This window comes from Melitaea cinxia, chromosome 6 (genome assembly GCF_905220565.1).
Source record: "Melitaea cinxia chromosome 6, ilMelCinx1.1, whole genome shotgun sequence".
NCBI classification, from domain to species: Eukaryota; Metazoa; Arthropoda; class Insecta; order Lepidoptera; family Nymphalidae; genus Melitaea; species Melitaea cinxia.
Window position 1 is genome coordinate 12,563,038 of NC_059399.1, and position 27,302 is coordinate 12,590,339.

The window sequence follows — 27,302 nt, forward strand, 5'->3', positions numbered from 1 at the left end:
AAGAAATTGTAAAAGTTAAACAATTTTGAAATTAAACACAACGTAAACGTATTAATAATAATTAATAATAATAACCATAACCAGAAACCAATAACCATAAACACAACGTAAATGTATTAATAAAAAATTTCATTAATTTGAAGCATAAGGATACATCACGTTCTGTACATAATAACAGTAAACAGTAAAACAAAAATAATACGGTATACCTACATCTTAAAATATAAGTCCCGAATAACCACAGAAAATTAAACTTATTTTAAGACAACCATTTTAAGGCGGTAAATGTTTTAGTCAACTTATTAAATAATATACTAAGTACTCGATTATTACGCTGAATGATACAAACGACAAAGCAATAATAAAAATACATAATACAGATAATTTAAAGTGAGGATTAGACTAAATAAATGTAAAAATTTAACATTAAAAGAAGCACTTTAGTTATAATATATATCCTCGAAAAAGAACGCTAATAAATGAACCCAATAGATTAAATAGCACTTCACCTTTAAAATGGACAATAAAAGTGACCAACTGCACCATTCGGTACCATATAGGTAAAATCAAATAAGTGACATGTAGTCGAGCTGAAATTTCCATTTGGCTAGCAGCATTTAAGAGCCGTGAATGGCCATTGTTCTGAAGCCATTGTGTTTTTCTATTGAACGGTACTGCTCATACGAACACGATGCCTTCAATTACAACACTAACTGAAATTGTTACTTTTATGGAGTAATTTTTTTATCTCTATTAAAAATAGCAATGTTTTTTTACATTAAAAAATGATTTTTAAACATTGTTTGTATTGTGATAGAAAATTCTAAATAGTAATTTAATTTTTATTTAATAATTATTATTTAATTAAATATTAATTAAATTAATAAAATAAAATAATTTTTGTGTTATGGTTTTATGTAATTGTAAATTAATTTTAATATTAACACACACACATATATATGTGTGTGCGTGTGTGTGTGTGTACATTACCGTTATAAAAATTTATTATAGAAATTTATTTTATCCAAAAACGTATGGTTATAACTTCCTCGATAGATTTTCTGCCTTCACGCCAATTAGAAGCCGTCTTGCACAAATCGAACAGTATACTTAAATTTTCTATCTGGTCTAACTTACAGTACAAAGGTTCGGTCAGTGGACCAGTCTAACGAGCGTAACGTATCATTCGCTGGCGAGTGTGAAATCCAAAATGTAAGCCTCTGTGGTCGTTAACGATGTGATTTTACTGTTTGTAGACTTAGTGCGCTCAAATCACCATTGCGCTTCATGACTGACGGGAATGTTCTGGGAAATACTGATAAATGAACAATACCCACTAACAGGTTTAACGGACTTCGGTTTCGGGTTTTCATTGCAATTATAAATTGGGAAGGCGATTCTGCGTTATGCTACGAAATATTGATTCGTATACTAATTCTGGTTTAATTATAATTAATTATGAAAACAAATTAGGTCATTCTACAATATTTTTAATTAATTTTTCGTAACAAATACAATGTATAATTGCATATAGTTATATAATCTTAATATATATAAATTACGCGTCATGTTATTTGTCCGCGATGGACTCCTAAACTACTTAACCGATTTTAATCAAATTTCCGATACCCTCTCACCTACGTACTTACCTAGCTTTAACACAATTGTTTGTAGTCATCCAAATAAAAAATAAAGTTTTGCTATTTGCATTTTGCTGTGTGATTTTGCTGTGTGGATTCGGCATTAAAAAATATAGCCCCCGTAGAATCTCTTCCCGTGGGTGTCGTAAGAGGTGACTAAGGGATAACACTACCACCTTAGAACTTATAAGGCTGACTGATGGCGGGATAACCATCCAAATAATTTTTCATTTCAGTCTGCTTGTTTACTACTATTTTAACCAACTTCCGAAAAAGGAAAAGGTTCTCAATTCGATTATATTTTTTTTTTTTTTTGAGAACTTACTTGAGAACTGTTGACTGAGTGGACCGATTTCGATTTTAAAAAAATTAATCGAAAGGTCGTGCGTGTTATTTTGTTCCATTTAAATTTATTTCAGATCTAACAACTACTTTTCGAGTTATATCTAATAATGCGTTTTTACTTGACTATTTTGTCGTCGACCTACGTTGTACCGCATAACTTTTTACTGGGTGTACCGATTTTGATGATTTTTAATTTTGTCGAAAGCTGATGTCAACACGTGGTCACATTTAAATTTCTGAGATCTGATTACAACGTTTTGAGTAATCCTTGATAACGCGTATTTACTTGACTATTTGTTCGTCTATGTAATTGAAGTTGGTTTTTTTTTTTTTCGTTTGCGAGCAAGTACAATTATATAAAGATATTTTTTATTTTCCAGAAATGTTTTTTTTTTTTTAAATGCTTTCGACTAAGTTTGGATCAGGGGTATGCAATGATGGATCAGAGGCATTTGACGTGGAAGAACGGGAAGAATGTCATCAAAATCGCCGAAAAGGACGATGACGTAACTAGATATCTCTTTTGAAGATTGCCCACAGTTACATTAACAAAAAATAGCTTAAAATGCGTTTCACAAGTAATAAATCATACTTGCTTGCAGTTTGATTTGTTAACTAAGAAGTACATAAAAGCGATATACCTACAATCTTGACGCTAAAAAATAAGACACAAAATTTGAGCAAGCATTTATTAAGGCTAACTAACAAAAAATTGAACACATTAGAAAGGTGGTAACCATACTTCGAAGTTAGAACTGCATGTGAGTTTTCTTCGAAGTGCTGTTTCGAAAAACGCGTCACAGCCTCCGTCGCGCGGGACTTGTTTATCCCGCCCGCCGTCCCGTGCGACCTCACGTGCAGCACGCAGTAACTTTGACACTTGGGCAACACTTTCTCTCGTGTCTTCCACTTGTAACTACAATCACACATGATAATATAGATAGCGAAAAATTTTCTTCAATAAAATCTCTTTCCATGCAGAATAAACAAACTCATCATATCATAAATTCATTAATTACTTTAACTACCGCTTCTAAAAAACTACACAAAAATAAGCTATTAGTGTACGAAGCAAAAAATAGCTTTTTGTCATTTTCATTAATCAATGTTATTTTTTGTCTATTTCATTTAATTTCTAATTCGAAAAGCTTAAAGCTTCAATTTCACTTCTGTTGGCGTTGAAAATGTAAAATAACATTTTGAAACTAGGACAAGTAAACAAAAAAGGGCGACAAATAATTAGTTATATTCTTAAACACACATTGTATTTTTGATACTTTTTATTCTAAACAATTTAGCAATGTAAATATTTTTATTAAATATACTCCCGGTACCCTAGACAAACACTACCAAAATGCAAATTCAAAAAAGGGTAGGTTAATAAAAACAAACATTGTGACATTGACCTTGTCTACGCCTGCGGCTATGACAAGTAATTCGTGAGCAAGGAATTTGGACTATTGTATCGATTTACGCAAAGAGAATATTATGCCACGTGGATTTTAAACTAGAGCAGTGTTAAAGTCCATAGGCTAATATTATATAAATTGGCGTTCAAAAATTTTGGATCAACCTGTTTTTAAACGGTTTTATTTAGCTCACCCCGTTTGTTTTTTAAACGGTTTTATTTAGCTCACCCCGTTTGTTTTATTTTTTATTATTCTTGGGTCAAATTTAGTAATTCAAATTTCACCCTCTTCCTGTCAACCGATTAATCTGAAATTTTGTATACACTTTGGATTTTGGTGACAATACAATTATGTTTATTCATTAACATTATAAATTCAAGATGGCCGCCGCTACAAAATGGCGGAATATTTATGTTTTAATAATCCCATCAATATGGGTATCAAATGAAAGGGCTCAACAAGCAGAATACAATATACTATAAAAAATTGAAATCCAAGATGGCGGCCGCTACAAAATGGCGGATAACGTAGGTTTTATCAATCCCATCAATATGGGTATCAAATGAAAGGGCTCAACAAGCAGAATACAATATACTATAAAAAATTGAAATACAAGATGGCGGCCGCTACAAAATGGCGGATAACGTAGGTTTTATCGATCCCATCAATATGGGTATCAAATGAAAGTGCTCAACCAGTATAATCAATGTACTATATAAAATTAAAATCCAAGATGGCGGCCTCTACAAAATGGCGGATAACTTAGGTTTTATCAATCCCATCAACATGGGTATCAAATGAAAGGTCTCAACAAGTAGAATACAATTTACTATGCAAAATTGAAATCTAAGCTGGCCGCCGCTACCAAATGTCTGATAACAATTTTTTATCAATCCCACCAATATGGGTATCAAATAAAAGGGCTTGACAAGAAGAATACAGTGCACTATACAACCTCAATATTTAAGATGGGCCTTGCAATAATGAAGCACTAAATGAATTAAACAGAATGCGAAATAAAAACTAAAAACTAGAAAATAAAAATAGGTAAAAAAACTTTTTAAGTTAAACGGTTTTATGTTAAACATACATTGCAATGTTTAAGATAAATGTACTAAAAACCAAAAAATAATAAAATAGATACAGTCGTGGGAATTATAAACATATGCATAGACTAGACTAAAATAAAACCGTGGGGCACGTCAATTGTCTACAAATTATCGACTTAATGTGCGATAGAAGAATCGTTTAATTCGTCGTTAAAATATGCAGTTGGCCCGCAGACGGTGAGGAAATTACTTACTATTTTCTTGCTCATGGAAATTCCAATAGTTATACACTCCATGTAAATAAAAGAGATGTTTCAACTAGTTTATCGTTGGACATTCACACTGCTGGCTGGCGAGGAATCGTTTCACTGCTCGTAGTTTGTCTTTAATCGACAAAACATATGATAAAAGTACTACTCGCTCACCACTATGAAACCCTAAAACTCGCTTATAATCGAGCTTGCTAGCTTGTTTCCACATTCTAGCCCTACTTATCACACGTCCATCGTTGTCGGTTGAACAACTGCCTAATTATAGTGTAACATTACAAAACAAACATTTTAATCAACGATTGTAGACAATTGACGTGCCCCACGGTTTTATTTTAGTCTAGTCTATGCATATGTTTATAATTCCCACGACTGTATCTATTTTATTATTTTTTGGTTTTTAGTACATTTATCTTAAACATTGCAATGTATGTTTAACATAAAACCGTTTAACTTAAAAAGTTTTTTTACCTATTTTTATTTCCATATAATTGACAAAATATTCTATTGCGTGTTAAAGAATTAGGCCATCGCAATTTGCGAATTCGTGCACCTTACAACGCAAGATTTTTTGACTTTTTTTTCTCATTGGTTTCTAAATACGTTATGAAATAGAAATATATTAATAATAACTCTTATTTCTGCCTCAATGCGGCAAAAGTATATAGGAGGTTTCGGGCGATATGGAATAATAAATTTTGTTTATATATACAAAATAAAATTGGAGTGTCTCTAAAATAACATGCAACTGCATTTATATATATATATATATATATATATATATTATAGAAATATTTAATTACCTGATCATCATTTACCAACAACGTGTGGGGATATATCCGCACCCAATGGCCAACGCGGCCCGCGGCGCGGTCCCAGCGCACGCCGTTACCCCACGAGCACGCACTAAGCATCTTCCGGCGAGACGCCGCCGTCGCATACCCGCCGCGCCAGGCCTCGTCCACTACCTCTGTAGTAGCCCCACTCACGCTCGTCGATGACTGTTCATTATAGTATAAAATATTTAACTACTATATTCCTACATTCATATGTAAGCTGCAGTAGTGTAGGTACCAAGTAACGAATACTAACAAAAATAAAAATTGGAATAACAAAAGCACGGGCATTATAAGCCTGTGGATATATTTTTATATATATAAAAAAACTACTATATTCCATTTAATTTTAAAAACATTTTTCATTAATACTTCGCACCCATTGATCATCACGTAATTTTGTTTAGTCTATATAGCCTTTCTAGATACTACCTTACACTCGATCAAACGTTTCATCAATAAATAAACTTTTTTAAAAATGAGTTAAATTAAATAACACGAAATGAATTTTTTCATTCGAACCAGTATTTCCTGAGATAAGCGCTTTCAACCTAATAAACTCTGCAGCTTTATAAAAAAAATTTCTTGCATATTTTAGTTACATCTATTGTTCCTAGTTGTACAATAAAGTATATTTATATTGTATTGTATAAGTACGAATAGGTGTACAAGTTAGCTTTTTTTATTCAAGCGACATTTTTTTTATACAACTAGGTCGGCAAACAAGCTTACGGATCACCTGATGGTAAGCGATTACCGTACAGAGGTCTGCATCACCAGAAGCATCGTAAAAGCGTTGTTGACCTTACCCCCAACCTTCCCCAGGAGCTCTGATCACCTTACGCAGCACAGGAACACAACACTGCTTAAAAGCAGTGTTATTTAGCTATGATCTTCAGTAAGGTCCATACTTCCCCAGTCGGGCTGCTCCAGATTTTGAGAGGGATATTTTCTGCTGTGCCGTACCTGAGTTAACTCACACATACTTGTAATGAATTGTCTGTAAATACCTGGTCCGTAGCGTCGGGACTTTCAGACGAATTTTTCGATAAAAGACCCGTTTGATAATCTTTTGGTTTCTCAGGCAAATCCTAAAAACAAAAATTTGCCATTTATCAACAGTAACTAAATTTATATACGTAACTAGCTGTGCGCGCGACTTCGTCAGCGTGGAATTAAACAAAAAAGTTAGTGTTCAATTCGCAGTATTTTTCTAAAATAAAAGTATCACCGTCAAAATCGGTCCAGCTGTTTTAGAGATTAGCCGGAACAAACAGACAGACAGACAAAAATTGTAAAAAATGCTATTTTGGTATATGTACCGTGTATATACATCCATATGCATTTAGTAAAAAGCGGTTATTTTAATATCACAAACACACACAACACAATTTTTACCCGGCTTCAAAAAAGCTGGAGAAAAAGAGAAAGTTACAAACAAATGCAGACCAAATTCACATAGATCACATAGCCTCTCATAATTCGGTATGAGTATTTGGTCTGTATTTGTCTTTTTTTATGAGGTTTGTGAGATTTTTCCATAGGCCAATTTCTTATGTGTTACAACAGTTATATAAGTTATATGTTAACCTCATAGCTTATATAACTGTTTAGTTTTTTTTTTTTTTTAATTAGAAAGCCGGTGCGTATCAAATGTTCCCGTTTGAATTTGAGCGATATCTGACGAGTAGTTTATGACCTACCCTTATAACGCGTATTTAACTGATTTCGACTACGTTGTTTAAGTTCTCATTTTATTACTTGTCAATGTAAATTGAAGTCAGTTTATTCTTGTTTGAGAAAAAACACAATTAATATATACTATGTCGGAGACAGTAATATAAACAGAACGAAACAGAAAGTTTGGTGCACCAAAGGTTGGCAGCACTATCGAGCAATTCGGTCAAGACGACAAGATGACGACGAAAAGATTTTATTTACTATAATTGGAAACTTGTCACTCATGGGGGGTTGTAAAGTGACGCAGTGTACGGGGAGTGCACGCCGTCGGCGCTGGCGACGCGTCCCGCGGCGTCTTAATGCCGTCTCGCGGGACGCGGTCACTCGTAGCGCTCCGCTCTCATCTTCTGAACTGTAACTAGTGAAAAGAATTATACCTTAGTATTTTCTAACTGCCTACTGACTGGTAATAAATGTACACGTCAATAATACATATACAAATAAATATATATAAATTACACCCAAACTCGAAGCGAGATCGAATCCACAACCCCGGAACTGAAAGCATGGTTTTGTCCTTTATGATTCCGAGCAAGGAACAAACATACTAACTGCTAACTGCTAACCCAGCTCTTTGACCACTAGTTGATAAATGTAATGTTGATAATGTATTTCTATAATGATGACATACTTATGAAGATGCGGTGTAGGGCCCTGGAGCAGAGAGAGGCCAGTGTGTCTCATAGGCAGGCCTAGCAAGTCGAACAGTTCATGTAGCATGGGTTGTTTCACAATGACGTCCGCCTCACAGTCCGCGCCGAGAGCGGGCGACAGGTTCACCTGTAAATTTAATGTCCATCATCAAAACCTGAAAACAATATTAAACTACTTAGTATTTGTTATTTTTATCTATTATATTATAGATTATTATACTTTTAGAACGATTACTACAATATATTATGTAGTTTATGTTTACGTAGTTTATATATAGTGACTTTACATGTTCAACTTTTAATTATGGAGCGATTGACATAAAACAAACACTAAATGTTAAACTCAGCTTGCCACAATATGTTATTAAAAATCACATCTAAATCGGATAAGCCGTTTCTGAGATTAGCGTGCACAAACGCTCAGACAAACAGACAAAAATTCTCACAATCATTGTTTTGGGCGCTATTTGCGTTGATAAAGTACCCAAAAATATTTTTCCTTATATACATATCTTAAATGTACAGACAGCAACCCGTTACGCCTTTATTATATGTATTGATATATTTGTGTGTGTATGTGTGTGTATGTATATATGTAGTATATTTATTTCTTTATATAACATAGCTTGTAAATTCCATGCCAATTCTTTATCAACTCTTTGTACATATCCCTATCGCTTCTCATTTTCTACGCTTATGTATGCCCCCCCCCCCCCTATACCCTAAGGTTGTCTGGAAGAAATCGTTCTTAGCGATGAGACCGCCTTTCTAAGTACATCTTTCTACGTATGCTTCACTTTTTTGTAACGTTTCTTTATGGTGAACAATAAAGAGTATTTATTTATTATTTATTAATTTATCCTAATTACATTTTAAGAATGCAATAACAAAACAAGTTAACTATATTGTATAATTAATTTCAAACATTTAACTACCTCTACGGTCACATAATTATTTAATCAAAACCTATATGGTGTATATTATCAATTATAACCTTAAGCTATTGAAAGGCAACAATCGGACTCGTTTTACTTGACCTAAATACTAATAAGTAGCGATGGTTAATTATTATTACTCTTAAATAATAGTTCGCGTACCAATATTCGTTTTTTACCTCAATAAGCCAAGGTTTCATAGAGTCATCAAGAAGTACATCAAAACCGTAAAATTCAAAACAATTTCTCGCAGGGGGCGTCCCTGCGGCTTGCGCTAATAATGTTAACGTCACAAGAGCTCTTATTCTTTGCCAGACGAGCCATTCAATGGCACCCCATCTACCGACTAGAGCCCGTCTCACTTGCTTCAACGTCCACTTACACCCTGAAAATATGAGAACCACACTACTAATGCCATCTAGCGGTCAATGGAACAATTACAGTGTAAAACAAGCTTATGATGGAAGCTCCATGTTTTTTGACACTATTAGACATAAGCATTTTTGAAGTAAACCTTCTTTACAAACACTTGACTAGGGGAATAAGCTGGTGAATGCATGACCAGAATGTTACGAAAAGTGTAATCGGGCGATAAGTTACTGAAGATAGAAAGTTTTACTTCAGTCGTGTGGTCTATAGCACACTCGTTTTTTCTTTTGCTTATAATTAATTACTGATACTATACATATAATGAACAGATTTATTAAAAAGTATTTACCACTTCCTATTCTATCCTTGCATTCTGAGTACCTTGGTCCCGTTTTATTGAGTGAAGAATTCGTCAAATGTCTATATGGGTTGTGTATATCAGACAAGGTATATTTATCTGTTCCTGTAAAATATTTTCTACGTATATTATAAAAATCATTCTTTACTAAACTAAAAAAATGAAATAATGAATGAAAACTTTTTAGTTTCTCTGATTCGTATATTAAACAAACTGTATTAATTTTAATATAATTATTGGTATTCATTAAAAGTATGCACCTACCGAATCTTGCGAGTCCCTCTGCGTACATATACGCAGTGAGCGGTCGATATCCGGGAACGCACACGTATAACCGTAGATCGAATTTGTATCCAGCAATCAGTAGCGGTCGCTCGATGTATCTTTGAACTACAGCTGGACTGCCGCAGCGCATGTCACACACACTCTGACAAAATATAATAATAATTAATTATCTATAAAATTATAAATATCAGATTACCGTTTCTATAAAGGTCCGTTATTAAATAAGTGAAGTGACAATACATTTAAAACTTACTATAAGTATTTGAGGTTTGTGTCGTCTGGTCTCGTAACTAAATTTAATTTAACTAAGTCCATTTATATAAGTTCGTTTGGTCATGAGTTTATTAGTCATTTTTATGGACTTAAAACTTTAACCCTTAGCTGAAGCCGAGGGTCCAAAATGACCCCAACCAAACTGTTTCGCGTAATAACTTTAAGATTTAAAGCCCCGTAATCCTGTGCGCTTATGTAATCTCACTACCTACGTTATGCGGTGCGGCGAGTGACGGACGAACGTTGGTCTAACAATCTTAGAAGTTGAGGTACGTAAAACGTATGGCGTCCAAAATAATCCCCAACTCCGGAAATAGTTGTATTATTATTGTAGCGTAGAAACGTATTACCTGCCTCAATCGCGTGCTTACTTGTACTCTGTAAAGCAATTCCTACCTAAATCTTGCACATTAGAAACGGATGGATCTTGATTTGGTAAACAAGATATTACGATGTTTTAAATATTGCTTTTTTATTCCAAATTCACAATCGTACTGACTTTTAGAATTCAAAATGTGTACATATAAGAAAAACAACATGAAATTGAATAACCTTTTTAAATATTTGAAACCATTTTTAGAATGCTCTAAATCTTTTATTTTGTTGAAAACTTTAATCATAAACTTATTCACATACTACAAAAAGTAAATACGAAATTATTATATATTAATTTACTTGTTCGATAAAATCGTTTTGTGTTAATTAAATAATAAAGCTAAGTGTCGTTAAAAAGAGGTTAAGAATCATATATAATACTATAAAAGTATTATTATATAAGTTATATTACATACTTGAATAATATTATTGCGTACAATCGTGGTGCAATATTAACCTTTAAAAATCCGTATTTATTACAATATGTAAATTATATCGCTAGGATCTAATTAAAAAACTCTTAGAACAAAGTTTACAGCTTACATTAATTTTATAATTTGCCTAGCAACTGTTACTCATTAATTCTCTACTACTTTAGCAAACTGTTTAAGGTACTAATTTAATTTATTTAATTGAATAGTCAAGAACCAGTTCAGAAATTAATCAGTACTTAATCCAACAATAAATAGCTTAAATTAAATTAGTTGTGCAACTATCTTAGCAACATCTTTAGTGACGAACTGACTGTTGTTCGACAAAAAGTCGAGCAACAACTGCAACAATTGAATGGTTATACTACCGAACACGAGTGACGAATGCGAAACGTATCTCTCTCCCTCTTTCTATCTTCACGAACTTATATATCACACTTCTCGTAACGTTCTCGTCACACGTTCACCAGCTTACTCCCCAAGTCAAGCGCGCGTTAAAAAGTTTTACTTCAATAATTCAAACAAACTTGCCAAACCAATCAAGTAACCACTTTAGCTGCTACTGGAAGGTTACAAACTGATCTAGCAACAATTGTAGTAACTATTCTAGCAAATAGTTGATAACATTAATAATCTTGCCACAACTCAAAAATCTAGTCAAACAAATTTTACAACAATTTTAAACTTCGTTACCTGAAAATGTTCTATAGCGAAGAATTATCTTGTTTAGTTATTTATATCTACTATTACTATAAAGATCGTGAGTTTGTTTGTTTGAACGCGCTAATCATAAGAACTGCTGGTTCGAATTGAAAAATTCTTTTTGTTTTAGATAGTCTATTGACTAGCCCGTTGACGAAGTTTGTAGTGGCCCTGGTTTTTGCTCTGGGTGTTGTGGGTTCGATTCCCGCCTGAGTCCAGTTGTAATATTTGTATTTAGTTACCTATATATGTATAAAGGAATAATTTCTATATATGCTTATCAAAAAAAAATTGAGCTACAACAGTCAGCTGTTATCTATAACACAAATATACATAAAAGTTCTCTACCGTAGGAACGATCGTGTGTTTATGTTATAAGATAGGTATTTAATTATTTAGCGAGGAGACTATATAATATGTAAGTACGATTTATCCTTAAATTTATCCTCCAGCAAAACCGCGGGACATAGTTAGTGGTCAATAAAAGTGTATACTACACCTTGGACTAAAATAGAACACATAACATTTACCTAATATTTAAATTTAAACCACGTACGATAAAAAGCGAACTTACTCCATTTTACACACAAAAGCCGTTATTTATTCACAACATCACTCATTGGACTAGTTTTAAGTGATATGATCTTAAGAAATGTCAAGGTACTGTTATGTTATTTACGTGCTCAAGAACTTAATGCGTTCAAACGATCGTAAAAACCTTGCAAATACTAAATTAATGCGACATAAATATATTATACGACTATCGACATCCATTGATGAACGTTTATCTCAATAGTTTTAATTAAATACATACAATTGTCACAGTTACAATAAAATTTAATCAATCGTGAAAGAAAATAACCAATTAAATTGATATTTTTATTTGCTTCTATATATATTTATATTGATTTACCAGCATTAGATATAAGTTGTTTTTGTAATACTAACATTAAGATATGGACTATGTCTGAAACAAAATAAATAAATAAAAATAAATACAAGAAAGCTGGTTGTAACAACTATTAGTGTTTATGTCTCTATGATAAACAATGTCCACAGACAAAACAATACAGAAATGATAACACATTAAGATAGCAAAGTGCTAAAATATATTACATACAAATGTATAGAATTGAGGCATTAAATCGAGAAGCAAAAGCGAGTTTTATGTTCAGTTGAAAACTTATCCTGTGTATCTGTCCTATATTGATTGTTTTTGAATATTTTTTAAACATAAACAGAAATGATGGATAGTGTACTCGTATGTCTTTTGATAAATGTCTCTCACTTGTATACAGATGCACATTTCTATGGTCTCCAGCTATTGAAACAAAAATTAGCTAAAATCTAGTATTTCCGAAAAATTAAAAGCATGAAATTGTAGAGCGAATCCGATTAAAACAACAGTTAAACTATACCCCCAATTTCAATAAATCGAAAGTCAAGGGTGGCAGCTACGTAACTATGGAACATAATTTTAAGAATATTTCCAACTTATGTCAAATTATAAATATAGGTTTACCCTAAAGAGGAAAATTCCTCGGCCTTGGCTCTGTGCGACTGGCTTATGTATCCATACTACACTGGAACCGTCAGCTTCTTCACTGCGCCTTAAACGAGAACACTCGGAAACCAACTTCGCATATTCAAGGGGCAAGTGGAAGCACGGCGGACTGAAAGTTAATTGTTTTAGAAAAATTATACGTAAATATTAAAATCGCCAATGTGTTCAAAAAATAGGACATATAGAAAATAAGTCTTAAATGATTAGTATTGAAACAAACTACCATTTTCATTATTTTCAGAATTCCGACTTTATTTTTCATTACATGTATAAATATTTATATAAAGTAATAATATATACATATGGATACATTATTTGTTTCATGTTTCATTTTTGTAGTTGGTCATTTGTAAAAAAATCATAGGGTCGTCTTATCACGAAATCTCAAGTCCGCTGGACGCACATGAAATTTGGCAGGAGATAATTTATAGTTAGAACACGTCTACCAAGAACGCATTTTGCGATAAGACCGCACTTCGCCGTTCGCCTTTCTAAGCGCTTTCGAACATTTTTATAAAATACCACATTTTTTGTACTACAAGATTGACATTTGGCAGAGAGATAGTTAATAGTTATTTGATATCCTCTAAGGACATGTGTTGCAATTTGAACCGCATTAAATAAGGTCTAACAGAAAAAGTTCTTAATTTTTTTCTGCTATGAACGTAAAATTTGACAGAGAGGTAGTTAATAAAATAAGAGGTAGTGAAAATAGTTGACGTCCAACCAAGAACGTATTTTGCAACAGAACCGCACAAATCAGTCATTTTTTTTAATTTTCTAATTTAACTTTTGGACTACTGATTAAAAATAAATAAATATGTATTTCAACATTTATGGACAATCTAGCTTGAAAGGGATGAAATAAGGGTTGATAATTTAAATGAAAATTCGTCATTTTGAAGCATTAAAATATCAAATTTTATTCTTGACTACTGATTAAAAATGAGTCAAAATCAAAATCAAAATAAAAAACAGCTTTATTCAAATAGTCCCCAAGAGCACTTTCAAATCGTCATTTTACAACGTAAAATTTTAAAAATAAATTATTATTTTTGTAAAAGTAAAGCTACCACCGATTTGCCTTGTAGATTCTGTAGAGAAGAATTGGCAAAAAACTCCGCAGTTACTCTATTGAAAAATAATATATAAACTGTGTTTTAGTACAAAATTAGAAACATGTTGCATAAAATACAGCGTCACTAAGTGCACATATCTTTATATCAACTATGTAATCCTGGACCGAATAATAATAAATTTTGAAAAAGCTTTATCTATTAATTTTTTTTTATGTGTGGGATTTATGATACATGGGAATACCATAACCCAAAAGAAGACGTTCACTTTACGCAGTCGGAAACTTGGAGTTGCAATTTTGTTATTCCTTCTCGTTAACGTCGAGTTAACGTGTTTCGTGGAAATTCTAACCTTAAATGGGTAAAGATAGGAAATTTGCAAAGTTCTTGAATAAGAAACTTGAAACCTTTTTCTTAAGCTTTTGATCACAAATAAATATGTATTTCAGCATCTTTGAAATTGAGGGAAAATAACTAACACCAAATTCATTGAAATTTTGTATAAAAGTGCGTCTAAAATTTGCATAAGCCTTTATTTCTGGACTGCTTTTGTAATAAACATTTATTTGTAGACCCCGATAAGTATTTGTAAAAATAAATAAATAAATAACTAGTCTCATCATCAGCTCACGGCTCTCCACGATGATCGGTTCTACGCAGCGAGCATCCAGCAGCTTCCCGCGACCCTGACCAGATCGTCAGTCCACCTCGTGGGGGGCCTGCCAACGCTGCGACGCCCGGTACGCGGTCGCCACTCGAGAGCCTTTCCGCCCCATCGGTCATCGGTTCGTAGAGCTATGTGTCCTGCCCATTGCCACTTCAGCTGTGCAATCCTCCGAGTAATGTCAGTTACCTTGGTTCTCCTACGGATCTCCTCATTTCTGACTTTTCACGTAGGGAAATACCGAGCATTGTCCTCTCCATCGCCCGCTGAGCGACCTTAAGCCTTCCTATGAGGCCCATATTTAGCGACCACGTCTCGGATCCATATGTTATCACTAGTAAAACACTGGTTGAAGACTTTCGTCTTCAGGCACTGCGGGATATTGGACGCAAAGATTCTCCGTAGTTTCCCGAACGCTGCCCAGCCGAGTTGGATTCGACGAGAGATCTCGTTCTCGAAGTTGGACTTACCTAGCTGTATTGACTGTCCGAGATACACGTAATGGTCAACAACTTCGAGAACAGTGCCCCCAATGCGAACTGGAGCGGGTGCGACATGGACGTTCGATATAATTTTCGTCTTCTCCATGTTCAATTTAAGTCCCACTCTTTGGGAAACACTGTTGAGATGCTCGAGCATTGTGTTCAGGTCTTCTAGGAGTCGTGGGGTCTAGGAACTCTGGTCCTGCAATCGAACCGACATTGTGGCGTTAGAGTATAAGTACCTCAACACCTTGACGTACCTGCAGTCCACTTGACACCTCTGGAGAGCCTGCAGCACAGCTCATGTCTCGATCGAATCAAAGACCTTCTCATAGTCCACAAATGCTAAGCATAATGGCAAGTTATACTCATCGGTCTTCTCTATAACCTGCCGCAGCGTGAATATCTGATCTATGGTGCTAAAGCCTTTACGGAACCCGGCTTGTTCAGGAGGCTGGAAGTCATCAAACCTGCGTTCGAGACGGTTCGTAATGACTCTCGAAAACAACTTGTAGACATGGCTTAGAGGCTTTATCACCCTTTTTGAAAAACAGCACTACCTCGCTTCTATTCCATGCCGTTGGCGTTTTGCCCTCGAAGATGTCGGAATCGAAGAGCCTTTGGAGGACCTTGAGTACTAGCTTACCGCCCGCTCTCAAAAGCTCAGTTGTGATTCCGTCATTACCCGGCGCCTTGTTGTTTTTAAGTTGTTTGAGAGCACTACTAATCTCGTACAGGCTGACGTCTGGGATTTCTTCGGTTTCGTGTCTTGTTAGTTTGGCTCTGGGGTCGTTTGGCTTGATGTTGGCGGGTTTCTGTGTGGTGTATAACTGCCCGTAGAAGCTCTCGATCTCCCTCAGGATTTCAGGCTTTGACGAGATGACGCTGCCATCGTCGGCTCTCAACTGCACTAATTGGCTTTGTCCAATAGACAGATCTCGTGCGAACACTTTCGAGCCTTTGTTCCGCTCTATGGCCTCTTCAATATATTCAGTATTAAAGCGGCGAAGGTCGCTTGTCGAGGACTTGAAGATCTGTCTATTCAACTGCCGGTAACGGGTAGCATCCGCCGAGGACTGCAGCCGCATGTCATGCCTTTCTGCCATGAGTCGGCGGGGAGTATGAGAATAACTAGTCTAGTCCTAAATTAATTATTAGGCCTCAATATATCCTAAATGTTTTCCTATCATATAGAAAGTAAAAAAAATAGAAGCATGATATTTTATGTTTATAATAATAATAATAATAAAAAACCTGGCAGCTGTCAACTGAAATGACGCTTTTTTATCTTGTCATTAAATTTATTATTTTAAAATATATTTAAATATGAAAATACAATTAAAATATCACAAAAATGACTAATAACAAGAAGATAAAATGAATAAAGCCAGAGGACGACGCGCACAAAAAAGACCAAAGGTTCCATCGAGCTCCGAAACACAGTCGTCAACGACAGATGACGAATATCAAACACCGCCGTCCACCGCGGAATCGGATGCTTACGATGCTGACTCATCTACGAGAACATCTAACCGTCGACGAGTCATACGCCCGCCACCAGCTTGCTTGGAGGTTCAGGGACAATGCGCTCCCACAAGAAATCCCGCTGCCGGTGGTGCTGTGCGCCGCATGAGATGGACTCAAAAAATGAATGAGAGTGTCATGCGAGCGTACTATGAGGCGACAGGTGGGGGAATTAACCTCACTGCGTATCGTTCAACGATGTTGTCTCTGTTTCAGGCGCTTGAACCAACCGTCACCGTAACCGCACAACGACTATCGGATCAAGTACGAGCCATTCAGCGTTGTCACCTCCTGGATGAATCAGTACTTGAGCGGCTGCGTACAAATTTACCACAACTTAATACTGTTAGTCACATTCGTGATATACAAACATCACAAAAAGAGCAAAGAGAGGTAATAAATTTTAATATAAATCATATATCTCCTAACAGTGTTGATTTGTCGGTAAACGAACAGGATAATGAGCCTATGAGGAGAGCTTTGGAGGATGCTATTTTGAAATATAGATCCTTGCCACCAAATATTAGGCCACAGCTACCTCGTTTGCCTATTCACAGACGTAATTTGGCTTTAGTAGGTGTTATGGATAAAATTTTACAACCATATTTAGACAGCACTCAAAATTTATCCGATACTCACTCACTTCTGTACTGTGGAGCTGCAGCTGTTTGTAATGTAGCTAATGTGAAGTTTAAATCAAATAAAATTACTTTACCATCCCATACAGCTCCAGCTTGGCAGGCCAGAATTGAAAAACGAATAAATTTAACCAGAACACTAATAGCCAAATTAACATGTTTCAGGGCAGGTAACAGGCGTCCAAAAATCATGCGGTTTGTACACCAGGCTTTTGCGGGTACAAATATAAGATCCAACGAGTACATAACATCAGTCTCAGACCGCATAGATTTTCTGAAGCAAAAACTCTGTGCATGGGCAAAACGCATTAAGAGGTATAAAAAACGCAGGGATCGATATCATCAAAATAGCATATTTCAAAGCGACCAACGAAAGGTATACAGGAATTGGGAACAGTGCACTACTAATGTGGTCAATGGTAATTTACCGACCCGAGAATCGATAAATAATTTTTGGCGAAATATTTGGTCGAACCCCATTGACCACATTGAGAGTGATTGGATGGATGTTGTCAGGAGGAGGTGCAGCTCACTTCCACAAATGGAACAAATTAAAATAAATTCAGAAGATATAAGTTATGCAATCCGTTCAACGTCGAATTGGAAATGTCCTGGACTGGACGGATTGCATAACTTTTGGCTTAAATGGTTTCGTAGTTCGCACCCCATCCTGGCATCACAATTTCAAAACGCAATTTCAACTAATACTTTACCAAAATTTATGACGACTGGTACCACATTCCTGTTATACAAATCGGGATGTACCGCTGATCCTAAAAACTACCGTCCTATAACTTGCTTACCCACCATCTATAAGCTACTTACATCTGTTCTCGTCACAAAAATTACAAAACATATTACTACAAATAATATTTTGGCTACGACTCAGAACGGATGTAAGTCTGGTAGTCGCGGTACCAAGGAACTTCTCCTCATAGATATGACCATATGCCAACAGGTACGTCGAAACCGGAAAAATCTGGCTGCCGCTTGGATTGACTACAAGAAAGCGTATGATTCAGTGCCTCATACATGGCTTATGAAAGTAATGGAGCTATACAAAATTGATGCTGCTTTGTGCTCTTTTCTGAGTACGTGTATGAGACAGTGGAACACTTTTTTACGTCATCCGGGTGCGGTTGATGTTTCAGGATCGACTGAACCGATAAGGATTATGCGGGGTATTTTTCAAGGTGATAGTTTGAGTCCATTGTGGTTTTGTCTAGCCTTGAACCCTTTAAGCACTTTATTAGAGGATTCAAGGTTGGGCTTTCACCTTCGTAGAGGAAGCAAAGCAATCTCTCACCTACTTTATATGGATGATTTGAAGCTTTTCGCATCCAAACTACCAGACTTATACAAGTTGTTAAAAATAACAGAAACCTTTAGCACTTGTATAAGAATGGAGTTTGGTGTGGATAAATGCGCTGTCATCCATGTAGAAAGAGGAAGAACTGTATCATCACAAAATTTAAAACTTAACAACTCTTTGTCTTTTAGATCTCTCAACGAAGGTGAAACCTATAAATATCTCGGAATGTCAGAGGCATTGGGCATTGATGACGGAGCCATGAAACAACTGGTAAAGGAACGATTCTTTGGCCGGCTGAAGAAAGTTCTCAATAGCTTTCTTTCGGGCGGTAACAAGGTGCGTGCCTTTAACAGTTGGGTTATGCCCTTAATCGTTTATACCTTTGGCATTTTGAGATGGACTCAAACGGAATTAGATACTCTTGATCGCCAAGTCCGTAAACTGTTAACAGCGTACCGAATACACCATCCTCGATCGTCTGTGATGAGATTATACATCCCACGAAAATGTGGGGGTCGTGGCTTTTTAAACGCTAAAAATCTCCACAATCGTGAGGTGTATAATCTCAGACAGTACTTTTTAAATATGAAAAGCGATATGCACATGGACGTTGTTGCAGTTGATAGGGGCTTTACTCCGCTGTCCTTAGGCAAAGAGAAATGGCGTAAGCCTATAGTAATGCGTACCGTTGATCGCGTGGCCGTATGGAAGAGCAAGGAATTACATGGCCGGTTCTACAAAGTTCTGACAGACCCAGATGTAGACCAGCCCAGCTCTATATCCTGGTTACAACACGGGAACCTCTTCGGAGAAACCGAAGGTTTTGTCTGTGCAATTATGGACGAAGTTATTAAGACGAATAACTACCGGAAACATATCATGAAAGACGGAACTCCAGACATATGCCGGGCTTGCCATAGGCCTGGAGAATCCATTAGACATGTTGTTTCCGGTTGTATTCATCTTGCTAACGGTGAGTACTTGCACAGACATAACCAAGTAGCCAGGATTATACACCAACAACTTGCTATTCGATACGGCCTCGTTGAAAATGAGTTGCCTTATTATAGGTATAGCCCAACGCCATTTCTTGAGAATGGTCGTGCATTGCTCTACTGGGATCGATCTATTGTCACTGACAGGTTTATTGCAGCCAATAAACCTGATATAGTGCTAGTAGACCGATCAGCGCGCCGAGCAATTATTGTTGACATTACAGTTCCACATGACGATAATCTCGTAAAGGCCGAAAAAGAAAAATTAAGTAAATATTTAGACCTTGCCCACGAAATTACCGGCATGTGGAATGTAGACTCAACAATAATTGTTCCTATTGTTGTATCGGTTAATGGTCTATTCGCGAAGAGTTTCGACCAACACCTTAAGAAACTCTCACTTGACTGTTGGATCAAGGGTCGGATTCAAAAGGCAGTGTTGCTTGAAACGGCCCGCATTGTGAGGAGGTTCCTCAGCCTGGAGCCTTAACTACCGATGGCCTGGGCCTCAACCTGTCACCGGAGGACTACTATTTTTATATTTTTAAATATTTTTATTTGTCTTTTTTATAAATATGTTTAAAAATGTAATCATAAGAAAATATATTGAATAAAAGAAATAATAATAATAATAATAATAATATCTTTATTTCACAAACTTATATTACAATGATAATGTGGCAACAATATCAGAAGTAATGAGATTAGCATCTGTAACCGAACTAGGCATAGCCTTGTATCTCGGCTATCAGCCCCATTCCCTTCCAGTAATTATTTATTATACCATAATAGGTGCCAGGAGATATATATCTTATACATTCATTTAATATATACATTAGCTTTAAGTTTGTAAAACGACGATTACATAAACTTCTAATTTATTTCATGAATTGTTTTAATATGTTTATTAATTTATTTTATTAATTTTAAAAATAAGTATTCAATCGCTTGCGGAAATTACGTACGGTAAAATAAGAGATTAGTTCGTATTACAAAAATTACTTAAAATGGCTTGAGATGAGCTAGAAAGGCTGTTTTTCAGACTACTGTTCCGTGAAGCGTGTTCGAGAAGGAGCTCTGCGAACAGTCTAGTAAATCTATTACACAAAAAGAAGACCATAAATGAGAACAAAATACAAAGAGTTTGTAATATAATGATAATACACTATTTTAGAACCTCTTTTTAAATATTATCAATTTCTACGCGAGCGATGCCGAGGGGAACTGTTAGTTTGCTATAAAACAAAACTATGACATTGACTTTTTCTTAGGAGAGTCACGCGAAGCCCGGTACCACTTGGCGTAATTACGATTCATTAATATAACTCGGCTACAATTTAATATTACCTCGAACTTTCACCTTCGTCCCCTTAGGAAGAATTTCTAATTCGACCTTTAAACTTGCCTAATTTAATATTGCCGACAACTTAATTCCTCGGTATTTTGTTTCAAACATCGTTTTAACAAACTTTATTTTATCGCTATTACAAAATAACTAACCCAATGCAGCGATCACGTTCTTGAAACTTTAGTTGTCGGATTTGTAAAAATTATTGCTATATGTTATTGAAATATTGTAACTTGATATTGTTATTAAATTTTAAACAACATGCTTTGTTGTTGTACTTACTCAATAGATATTAAAAAGCTTTAAGCTTTTACAATTGAATTTATTATTAATATTATGTTTTATATGTATTTATAAAAATATATAAGAAAAAGCTTTAAAATATTTTAATAATTAATTCTCGTTTTTTTTTTTTTTTTTTTTTTTTTTCTCCATAATGTCTCTTAGGTAATTTTAGGATAAAACTGGTCTACGCTATATATTTTAATAGGTACCGGATATTTTAGTGTACACAGGAAAAATTGTCAATACCGTGCAACACGCAATAGCCGCGTGGATTCATTCAAATGGCCTATGACGTGAAACGATTGACACGAGTTCCCAAAGTATAGTTGACTGAAATTACTAATACTTATACAAAAATACGATTTATTACTTATGGATTAAGAATCAAAATTCGAAATGCACGTATACAATACAAGCAACCAATGATACTATACCACTACCTAATAATTTGATATTTGGTATAAAAAAAATTGTGATTGATGTTATTGGAACGATTCAGTCATATTTTTATATTTAGATGTGACTGGGAGTTATAGGAACTATCTATAATTTGCAATCATTATGTCATGCCAACATGATGTTAACATTTTCATGGAATCTATAGTATTTCAATATATATTTTATTTAGTTCTATGTATAAAAACAACACTACAACAAACAACTAACAGATATATGAATATGATAAAGGTACATTTTCTAACAATAAGTAGATTTTCGTTGAACAGATCTTGTAAAAGAATATAAAAGTGTATATAAAAATGATTCCTCAATTTCGATCATGCCATAGGTCGAGATTGAATTTATTGATTTCATCCATCTTTTTTTTAAGATTTCTAATAGCTTGTAGAAGATTTAGTAAATTTTCAAAAAGTGAACCATTATTTTAGGTTCCCAAGTAAATATATAAAAACACAGTAAAAGAATTAAAATATTTTACCTGATGTTCATATACCTTTAAATTCTATTAAGAGGATGGTCGTTTTTAACAATCAATTCGAATAAAAAATAATTTATATTGAGTACATAATGTGGCTTATCAAAATCGATATCACATTTCTGATTAACGCAGGGCAACACAAAAATATAGAGGGTGCAATTACCTCCCTTCACTCAATAACCTCGATTGGAATTCATGGTTTTGCGTGTTGATTTTTTATTACATTAAATGGTATTGTTTATTCCATACTTTTATTAGTAAATCCCCAATATACATTATAAATTCTGTATTTTAAATTAACTAACCATAAATGCAATCACGATAAAATTGTACCATTACCTATTTACGATCGTTTATTACGAGTATAAGCTGTTTCAATACCGTAAATATTACTAAGTATCTATTTTTTCTCTAACCTATCTATTTTAATCTAACCGATTACAACGAAAATAAACAATATACTACAATATTTGTTTTATCTAAACAATATAAACCAACGAACAAGAACTACGAAACTACGACAGCTGTCCTGTACATTTATTTTCAAAGTATAAATATGTATTAAAATGATGAACCGAACTATGGATGATGTAATTCATGATTTTAGTGTTTCATAATTTTAGATTTTTTTACCGAAATCAACATTATAAAGCAATTTTTTTTTCGTGGCAAACAATCTTGTTCTAAATTGTTTTTGATATAAAAAGATTAATTGAGAATCTCTAGGTGGATTCCTCAATAATTATGGGCTTTACTGAGCTACAAAATACAATAAAAAAATTCTATGTACAGAATTGAATCTTTTTCTATGTTATTCTCAGTATATAAAAAATGAAGAAGAAAAATAATCAGTGTTATATTATAAAGCAATGTGATATATTTTTTGAGCACAGCACAGCAGGATGTGTCCTGCTTAAAATTCGGAGCAGCCTGTCTGGAGAAGTTCCTTAACTTTACACAAGATTACAGCTAAATAATACTGCTCTCGAGTACTCTCGTGTTCCTATGGTGAATAAGGTGGCTAGAGCTGTTGGGGAGGGTCGGGGGTAGGGTCGTCAAGGCGTTTGTGATGCTTCTGGAGTGGCAAGCGTCTATAGACTATGTTAATCGCTTAGCATAAGGTGGACAAGCTTATTTGCCGACCTACTCTTATACAAAAAAAAAAACATGAAACCTGGGACGCGCGTCTTCTATTATAATCCTAAGTCAGTCGCCAAGCATATTAGAATTGAAAATTATGCGGTGTCATGGGACACCAGGTAGGAACGAAGTTCCTTCGGATAGTAAAGAAGCAACACAATTTGAAAAAAAAATGTTGAATTTTATATATATTTTCCAGTTCTTGATTTTTTTGTTTTTAATTTTGTTGATTGGTTTTTAATTAAGTACATAAAAGTATTGAGGAAATTTAGTATTTTAGATAATAACAAATACCGTAAAATAAAATAAATTAAACAAAATAATAATAATAATAATAATTCAAACTATTAAGTGACATAAAAAAAATGTGTCTTTATTTATTTTTATAGACAGTATAAAATTACATAAATAATTTTTAAAAAGTTTACTAGTAATATTTTAGTTTTACAAACGTCATATTATACAGTCGTGTGGCTGATATTACGTCACTTCCGTTATATATTTTTCTTACGGTTTTAGTATCACATTTTTTTCAGTTCGGTCGCCCAGCCAAATGTCAAGCCTTTCGTAATGAACTTCGTTCCAAAAGTAATAAATAAGAATACCTAATATATATACAGGCTGTTCGACTCCAAGCTGCGTTCCTTCGAATGATCTAAGCCCTTTTTTAAATTTGACTTTGTTTAAATGTACGAGCTACTTTGATAGACTTGTTCTGCAGAATAGCTTTCGTGATCACGTAAACACGTTTTTAAATGGAAAATTATTACTAAATGACGTAAGTATAACCGACATAGCCCTCAAAATTAGCAAGTTGAAGTGGCAGTGGGCTGGTCATCTATGTCGCAGGATCGATAGCCGGTGAGGCAGACGTATCCTTGAGTGGAGACCGCGTCTTTGCAAACGCAGTGTGGGACGTTATCCGGCCTGCTGGGCCGACGATCTACGTAAGATTGCCGGTGTAGGCTGGATGAGGATTGCGGAAAACCGAGATGTCTGGCGCGAACTTGGGAAGGGCTATGTCCAGCAGTGGACTGCAATAGACTGAACTGACTGACTGACTGACTAAATAGAACTAAAGAACTGCGTTTTGGAGAAAAATCTTTTCCTAGTAAAATGTTATTTATTGTAAATTAAAGCCGTGCTAATGCGCTCATTGGACGGTTATTCAGAAATACCTTGGCATAGTAGCTTGTAAAAGAAAGTAAAATTTAAAAAAAACAAGGATTTTTTTCTACATCAAAGATGCATATTTAATGGCACATTGCTTATGCAAGGTTTATAAGTAATAATTCAGTAATAAGCACCAAGCACTGTGATAAATCATTACTGCATAAATTGCACAATAAAACTAACCTGAAGTCGTAAATCGATCCATAAACTCTTCTCATACATCGCAGCAGTCGAGACAGACTATCCTTTCTACATATCGAACCACCTTTTGGAATATGATTCATAAACTGAAATGAAAATAATTATTAAATAAAAAAATCGGCCAAGTTCGAGTCGGACTCGCGTACCGAGGGTTCCGTACAAATAAATTATTAAAAACATTTTTATTATATGATATAACTAAAAATGTATGCTTTTTGCAATTTTTCCTTTATCTGTGCTAATAGATGTTGCTTCGTACAAGGGACCCTGTAAGTTTTGATTCCCTTACAAATGTCGAAAATTTGCAGCTTAAACGACTGTCGGTACGGTCTTTCGATTGCGTTTGGTTAGACGTTTGATATTTTCACAGCTCCAAGGGACAGTAGACTTAAATAATTGATATGAATTTTAGCTTGATACCTCCACGCGTTCCTGAGAAAAAGGGTCTTGACAGACAGACGTACAACAAAGTGATCCTATAAGGGTTCCGTTTTTCCCTTTTGAGGTACGGAACCCTAAAAAAATGTAAGAAACCGCTATGAAGTTCATGTTAACGCATTTTATGTTTCCACCATTAAAGATTTTCTTTAAAAACGTTTATTATTGCGGATTTAAACTTATATAACCTTCAAGGTAGATACGAAAACAGGTACAAAGATAGATCAAGAGAAAAGGTAAGAAAAAAATTTACATCATATAGAGATAAATTAGCAAAATAATTTTTGTTTTGTAGTATATTTTTTATGTGTATTTCATGTACGCATCCGTTTTATTTATATTTTATACCTCAAAAAGTACCTTAACACTCATTCAGGGTTAGTAACAAAAATCTTTATAGGCACTATATTTGGCAATTTATACAAAACCACAACGAGCCGACTACGACGAGCTTTACAAGTAGCGTTTATAATAAAATGGTTCACATGAATAAAAATATCGTTAGGCAGCAGCATCGGTCATAAAACTATCGACGTTTGTCACAGTGTCATAACTTTGGATTAGGCGCAAGCACGAGAAAACACAATAGTAAACATGAATGAATATCTATAGAGGACTGTAATAGCTCCGACTTTATAGACGACGCAACTGTTTACGTATATCCGCAGCACCTGTAAAATATTGTATTCAAAGAAACGTACTTTTACATAGTACTAATTTTTACTACTGTTTTAATACGTTGTAGCTTAATGTTTTTATTATTATAACTTTGTGATTACCGTTACAGGATGTTAAAAGTTTTAGGACAATTTACGTATAGGACTAAAATAATTATTACATAAATTTTTATTGTTAATCTACATCAAGTTTATGTTAATTGTATATAATTATTTTATCGCGAAGATAGAGCCATTAACGCTGAGGGTCGCGATATCGTTCCTTCTAATAACAGGTATTTGCGTCTGACTTGTGGATACTATGCCGAGGACAGCACATATTGCGTTTGCTCGCAAACAAAAAAAAACTGACTTCAATTACATCGACAAGTAACACAACGTAGGTAGACGAAAAAATTGGCAAGTAAATACAGATATATAAAAAGATTACTGAAAAATAACTCTAGTAGTCGAATAAAAATAAATGGGACCACATTACATGCACCACCTTTCGATTAAAAAAATAATTGAAATCGGTCCACACAGTCGTAAGTTCTGAGGTAAAATACATAAAAAAATACAATCGAATTGAGAATCTCCTTCTTTTTTGGAAGTCGGTTAAGTTTTTGACAGGTGACATAAGAAATCAAGGATATAATTACATATACATACGTGTAATGTACATACTTCTAAGAAAAGAAATATAAATCATTCTCATTACACATAAAGTAGGTAATTTATCAAAATCTAGCTTAGGATGTCAATCAAAAGGTATGCATATACACATACAATTTATTATTGAAATGTTATATATTAAGAACACAAAAACGGTAAAAAGTATTATTTTTAAAAGGTACACTGTAAACTTCCTAAGACTAGGTAAATACCTGCTCTCTCACCTGCCAATCACCTAAAGTCTTGTAAGAAGTGGCTGGGAAAGCACTATTTCGCCACCAAAGATTCCACTTCTCCTCGCTTCCATTGTATCCCTGGTACAATCGCCAGCCACGTTCAGTACAAACCTACGGAGTACAAAATGAAACAAAAATTTCCAGTAACAAGAATTTCGTGTATAAAACAAATATATGTTACTGTTCAACTCAAACATTAACTTATTACCTTTATAAGGAGGCTTGGTCCAAACCCATTATCGTTTAATCGGTAAACAAAGGGCTCATCATTGTCAAATATTTGTGCCAT

The 27,302-nt window shown here is 34.5% G+C and overlaps 1 protein-coding gene across 1 annotated transcript; it reads right to left on the reverse strand.

Moving 5' to 3' along the window:
• Positions 1-2,660: 2,660 nt before the first annotated feature.
• Positions 2,661-27,302, reverse strand: LOC123654377 (probable tubulin polyglutamylase TTLL2). The gene is made up of 12 exons (XM_045590288.1): positions 27,222-27,302; positions 27,002-27,124; positions 24,991-25,094; positions 13,192-13,342; positions 9,868-10,030; positions 9,595-9,708; positions 9,056-9,261; positions 7,920-8,068; positions 7,490-7,646; positions 6,559-6,639; positions 5,516-5,713; positions 2,661-2,901 (listed from the first exon to the last, which is right to left on the reverse strand). The coding sequence occupies exons 1-12, from the start codon at positions 27,300-27,302 to the stop codon at positions 2,707-2,709; spliced, it is 1,722 nt and encodes a 573-aa protein (XP_045446244.1). The 3' UTR covers positions 2,661-2,706.

Coding starts and splice junctions, on each gene's coding strand:
- LOC123654377 (XM_045590288.1), bottom strand. CDS start 27,302: ATGGCACAAATATTTGACAATGATGAGCCCTTTGTTTACCGATTAAAC. Junction 10,031..13,191: donor GAGGAATTTTCCTCTTTAGG/GTAAACCTATAT, acceptor ATATTTTGTCAG/AGTGTGTGTGACATGCGCTG. Junction 9,709..9,867: donor AGAGGGACTCGCAAGATTCG/GTAGGTGCATAC, acceptor AATATTTTACAG/GAACAGATAAATATACCTTG.